Raw genomic sequence first — 6,335 nt, 5'->3', positions numbered from 1 at the left:
ATTTAGCCTGGTAATCTTAAAATTTGTGTAAAACACGTTGGTGCTCATCTAAAATGTTTTATAATGTTCTAAAGATATACAAAGGGTCTATGTTCTAGCGACACCAATGTGTTTGATAAGACTATGCGTCTTCAAGTCCGATGGTTATAAAAATGTGTAATTTAATTGTAAAGCGTGAGAGCGTTTGAGTTAATATTCTAAAAAGAGGGATAGTTATGTAAATATATATAATGTGCTAATAATTATAGATATACTAGGTTGTGTTATGGTTTAATTGTGTTCTTGATTTCAGGTTCTATGGCCTATAACTGGATTAGGATTAAGCACTTTTCTCCTGCCACCCGGACCAAGTTTCTGGAATTACTTCAAACACTACAGGAGCCGGTCGAATTCGGTTTCTAATTGCTCTCTTTACTCTTTCTTATAATCATAGTAAAATTTTCTATACTTGTATCACAGGCGAGGGATAGTTTGAGCAGCTTTCTTTCGAATAGAACAATAGATGTTTCAACTATTTTTGATTATGTCATATGTATCGGTTTTGTTTAATTAATTTCTTTTTAAATTGCTTTGTTATTATTTGTTGTGTAGTTCTTGGTTAAGCAACTTGAAAAATGGATCAAGGATGATATCCAAGTATTACTGGAGTTTCTGTGGCTGCTTGTTCCTTGGTTAAACCTTGTTTTAGTTTCTTAAGAGATGGTTGTTCGTGGCGGTTTTAACATGGAAATTAACTGGGTGGCCATTCAGACGGTTTTGTGATTATGAGATTTTCTGATGTTCACATGTTCAGTGGCGGATCCAGGAATGTTTTCTACCAGGTTCCTTTTGATAGATTCTCATTAATTCTCACTATTTTTTTTCTAAAGTATACAAGGTTTCCACTAACTTTTTCTATTTTTTTTCCAAACCGAGGGGTTCCCAGGAACCCCCAAAACACCCCTGGATCCGCCCCTGCACATGTTTTATTCTAATATATCTTTGAGTTTGTCATCTATGAAGTTTTTGTGCAGGTACTTGGCACCATGCCACCACACACTGCAAGTAGTAGTATCTGTGCAGGTCTTAACCTCTCAACAGCTAAAATAAACGATGTTAAATGTAGAGGGGTTGAAAGGGTGCAATTTTATTATTTCACATAACCTCTCAGGTGTGAAAAACAAATGGTGTTAAAAGTAGAGTCGTCGAGCTCATTTTATAGACGACTTAAAATGGCTATGTTTGTCTAGAAGAAATAAATATAGAATTAATTTATACGGAGAGATTGAAATAAGTCTAGCTTGAACTTAAAGCGAGCTGAGTTTTAGCTTAGGAAAGCTTCAACTCGGCTCCGCTTGTCTTACGGCCTCGCTTTTAACCTAACATTTTGAGGCAAGGCGCACTTTGAGGCGAAGGCCTGCTCTTTATGCTACATAAGGTGAGAGTTGTACATGAGGCGCAAGAGGCGTAATTTTTCTACTAAAAAACTGCCTGAGGTGCGACTGAGGCGCGCGCCTCTTGTACATGACAAGTCTTTCTGCATCACAATGCTGTACATACAGCTTTTTAGGATGTATATATAGGTAATTAATATATTAAATCATAAATAAAGCATATTTATAGCTAAATTTCAGATAGGAGATGCTAAAAACTATGAAGTATATAGAATATTATATAAGATATCGCGCCTTATGTAAAATGATGTGCATTTGTACCTTGCGCTTTGCATCTCCGGTTTTAGACCTTGTCGTCTCGGTGTGCTTCTTATTTGAACGAAAAAGTTCTCTAGTAACCCTTTTTATGAAAGTATATCTCAAATTCTTGTTTTGATTATAAGAGACTATAGATTAGCAACATAACCTAATTATTAACTGATTTGCTTGATTGTATGTCCAATACATCTAGACTTTGCTACACACTCTATTGTATATACTCTTTGTAATGTGTTTTAGCTATTAAGAGAGACCAAAGGGATTGTAGCATAGCGGTATCAAGAGAAAAAAAAAAGTTATCCAGATGAATCCGCATAGTCTCCTCGCATATAACATATTACAGTTAAACCAAAAAAAATAACAAAATTGGCATATGAATCATTGCTATAACAATCCAAAGATGCCCATAGTAATAATTAAAATCCAAAAGCATATATAACTTAATATATGGGTGACAATTAGCACGTAAAAGTATAAAATTAACCAATTCAAAATCTTTGGTTAACCAAACCTCTTCATATGAGAATCAAAAACATTATTCTTGATCTTTTTCTGAGTAATCATCACCATCATCTTTGTTCTCCACCAACTTAGATGCCACCGGATCACGCTGCAAAGATGCACCGCTACCTCCACTAACCGACTGCTGATACAAAACACCTCCAGCGATCGTCACAAGCAAACAAAACAACCCAAAAGGACTAGCATGCTTATCCCAAATCAAAACATTTATCCCCACAGTCAAAAACTTATTCACAACACCCGTTACAGTAAACGCAGTCGCGGACACAGCTTTCCGACAAGCAAACCCAAAGAAACTAATCAAAAGCCCAAACACACACGACAACAAAACCGCCATAACCGCCACACTATCAAACACACCCCCAACATTCTCCCCAACAGCAGCCAACGCATCCAAATACTCACCCGTAACAACCCAAAAAACCGGAGCCATCATCAACGACAACAAGTTATTATAATAAACAAACCCCCAAGTACCCAACCCAAGATTCATAACCATATGTTTAACATACACCATCTCCGTCGTGATCGTAATCAAATACGCAAAAGCCCACGAATACACCGTCAAACTAAACCCCGAATCATTAACAACATAACCAACAGCACCACCCAAGATGATCACAAGTGAAAAACATGTAAACTTTGATGGAACTGGTTGCTTTCTAAAGCTTGTGTCAGCAACTGCTACAAGAATAGGTGTTAATGATCTGAAAACTATAAAGGTGTCAATGTTTGCATGGCGTAACAGATTTGTGTTCGTAAAGATTGCGAGATAGAAGATGAAAGCTGCTGGTAAGAACTTGTTGGCGGTTTCGAATACGAATGGGTCGTGGGTTAAAAACCCTAGTTTTGATAAAACCCTAACGCCTAAAGCTGAAGTTAAGTATTGTAGAGTGGTTAAGAGACCTGGGTAGTTGAAGTTGGTGATTGCGAACTTGTTGATGATGGATAATAAGCTTGAACATAGAGCGTACCCGATTACAAGACTGGTTGTGGTGTAATGTTGTTTCGGTGCAACCATTGTTTGGTTAGTTTGTTCTGAAACGTTTTCAGTTTTTTATGGAAATTTGTGGTAGATGCTACTGGTTGATTATGGTGAATTTGGGGAGATTGAGTGGTGGAATTGGGGTTGAATTGTTTAGGGATGAAATGATTATAATCGGGTTCAGATGGTTGTGAAAGTTTATGAAGACGTAAATGGAAAATGTAAACTTGAAGGTTATAAATGGGCGCGTTGCATGGGAAATGGGCTGTGTATAAATGGATGGTTGGGTTGACGGCCCAAATCAAATCTTTTTCTTATGGGCTTTTCAAATCATATTGAGTGGGCATGAAAAAGTAGCGTGGAAGCCCCTTCACGTTAGACATACCAACTCGTGTATGGCGTAAAGGGGCAGCGTGGTGTTGTGGGTGGGAGGAATCTCATCGGCGTGGAGAGGGAAAGCTTGATGAGGTGGAGACTCTTGATTGATGGGTGTTGTTTGTGTTTGTTTTAATTTGTTGATGTTTATTTTTTTTTATAGGACACTTTTATGTCTCTCCCACTCCGTACGGTCTTACAAATTTTCAATGGATTTTCCCGAATCACATAGAACTGTCATATTTTTCCTCAAACTAATAGTTTAGTTTAAATATAGTGTAAGAAATATAAATGGATTTTAACGCACTAAGACCATCTGTAATGGTTAATGCCCCCATAAGAAGTAGTTCCCGCCACATCAACATCAAAACGTCCCTTTAAGGCTGCCCGTAGTGGGGCATTATACACGGCAAAAGAGGCTATAGCGCCTCATAGCGCCGCCCAACATCACTACGGCTAGCGCTATGGGGTCTTAAAATCTAGTCCCCGCGAAGATGATAGTGTTGCACAATGTTTCCCCCCACTCACACACACACACACACATATATATAGGGGAAGGTTCAAATAAAAACCACTGGTTCACGCGAAAACTCGAAAACTAACTAAAAAAGCCAAAAAAAACATACGCAATTTTTTTTCATACCAATTTTCGCCACTTTTAGTATATAAAAAAAAATTTCAAAAAAAAATTGTAGTGCGCATGTGTAATACTACACATGTGTAGTACACATACACACGTGTAGTAATACAAAAAAAATTTTTTTGAAATTTTTTATATATATAAAAACCTGCGATTTTTTTATAAAAATTTGGAAAAAAACATTGCTGTGTTTTTTAGGCTTTTTTTAGTTAGTTTTAGAGTTTTCGCGATAAAAGTGGTTTTCATTTGAACCATGCCATATATATATATATATATATATATACACACACACACACACACACGTACGTACATAAGATTAGGTTCAAGAGTGAACAACTTTTTGAGAGTGAACTAATCTTGGCCCTTGATATTTTTTTTAGATTGAGTAAATTACAAGTTTTGTCTTTATGTTTGTCCCAAATTTCAGGCGCTGTCCTTTACCTTTAAAATTGATGAGTTTTGTCCTTTATGTTTCAAAATCTTACACGTTATGTCCTTTAGCCCAAACTCAGTTAAATTTTTTGGTTAAATCTGATCACCCAAGGGCATTTTAGTCGTTTTACCCTATTTATTTAACAGTATTTAAAAAATAAAACAAAATAACTTAAAATATTATTATTATTTTAAGTATATATATAACCTCCATCACCACCACCCTCCACCCTTCACCCTCCACCTCCACCTCCACCTCCACCTCCACCTCCACTGCTACTTGCATCAAAAATCCCCAAAACTCAAAAACCTAAATACCAAATCTAAAACCCCAAAAAATCCTCAAAACCAAAAATATCAAAAACCCCCAAAAATTAGAAGATCTAACAGATGGTGGTGGTGCTACATTCATCATCAAATCCTCAATCATTCGAAATCAGGTTCACCAACACCCTTCGACAACAACCACATCAAAACCCCCCAAAAAATTAGAAGATCTAACAGGTGGTGGTGGTGCTACATTAACAAACTGAATGCCATAGTATCTTTCAAGAAGAATCCCTGTAACAGAGAGCTGCAGACATAAACAAAAGATGGAAAACATTGATTTGATTAAAAATGAACATTCATAACAGATTAAATCAACCTAAGCACAATTGCATTCCTAGAAATCAAATCTGATGAAACTCAAACATATCAATCAATGAATAGTTAAGATTTGGAGGAGTGCAGAACGGAGATGGTGCCAGACTCGTCGGAGACATTGGAGAATTACGTCCGGTTCCACCCACCACCCAACGCCGCCGCACCTAACCCACCACTACATCCACCTCTTCACCTTCACCCACTACCAGCGCCGTCGAAACCAAACCAACAATTCACCCACCGCCGCCCCTAACCCACCACCACAGCCACCCTTCACTGCCGCTTCAGATTATGTTAGAAAGAGAGAGAAGAGAGAAAGGGGGCTTTCAGTATAAGAGAGAAAGAGAGATGTTATATTTCTTTGATTTTTTAAGTTATTATATAAACAAGTCCCTAAACATTAGTTTTTTTACACAATAGTCCCTGAAGAGATGAAATGACAACAATGCCCTCATGTGCAAGGCACATGACCAAATTTAACCAAAAAATCTAACTGGGTTTGGCATAAAGGACATAACGTGCTAGATTTTCAAACATAAAGGACAAAACTCATCAATTTTAAAGGTAAAGGACAGCGCCTGAAATTTGGGACAAACATAAAGGACAAAACTTGTAATTTACTCTTTTAGATTAAAAGGGTAAGATTGACATTAGCCAAGTACTTTTAATTTAAATCCCTTAATTTTCTCCTCTCTTAACTCTCTCTCTCTCCCATCTTTAATTATTTCTTTATTATTTTAATTATAAAAGATTGAAGAGCTAATGTTTTTTTTTAAATAAACTCTTATGTTCCTTTTAAAATTAAATATTAAACCTAATTAAATTATGTTTTTTAACATATGTGTATACAGGTCAATATATACAAGACTTATACACTTGTGTATTATTACATCTTGTTTCCACGGGTCGGTATAAACCAGATTTATACACTTGTGTATTACGCAAGTACATATGCGTATACAGGTCGGTATATACCAGACGTATACACCTGTGTATTATTCAAGTACATAGTGTATACGGGTCGATATATACAAGACTTATACAC

At 36.5% G+C, this 6,335-nt stretch overlaps 1 protein-coding gene across 1 annotated transcript; it reads right to left on the bottom strand.

Annotated features, from left to right (window-relative positions):
* Positions 1-2,148: 2,148 nt before the first annotated feature.
* On the bottom strand, positions 2,149-3,342 carry LOC110883667 (GDP-fucose transporter 1). Its single transcript, XM_022131369.1, has one exon. It carries the CDS (start codon positions 3,232-3,234, stop codon positions 2,227-2,229), a length of 1,008 nt encoding a protein of 335 aa, XP_021987061.1. The 5' UTR covers positions 3,235-3,342; the 3' UTR covers positions 2,149-2,226.
* Between the last annotated feature and the right edge of the window lie 2,993 nt (positions 3,343-6,335).

Source organism: Helianthus annuus, chromosome 10 (assembly GCF_002127325.2).
Source record: "Helianthus annuus cultivar XRQ/B chromosome 10, HanXRQr2.0-SUNRISE, whole genome shotgun sequence".
NCBI lineage: Eukaryota > Viridiplantae > Streptophyta > Magnoliopsida > Asterales > Asteraceae > Helianthus > Helianthus annuus.
Note: the sequence above shows the minus strand (reverse complement) of the source record. Positions and strands in the feature narration are given on the sequence as shown.

Bases quoted from the DNA above. Each gene is read 5' to 3' on its own strand.
- LOC110883667 (XM_022131369.1), bottom strand. From the start codon at position 3,234: ATGGTTGCACCGAAACAACATTACACCACAACCAGTCTTGTAATCGGG.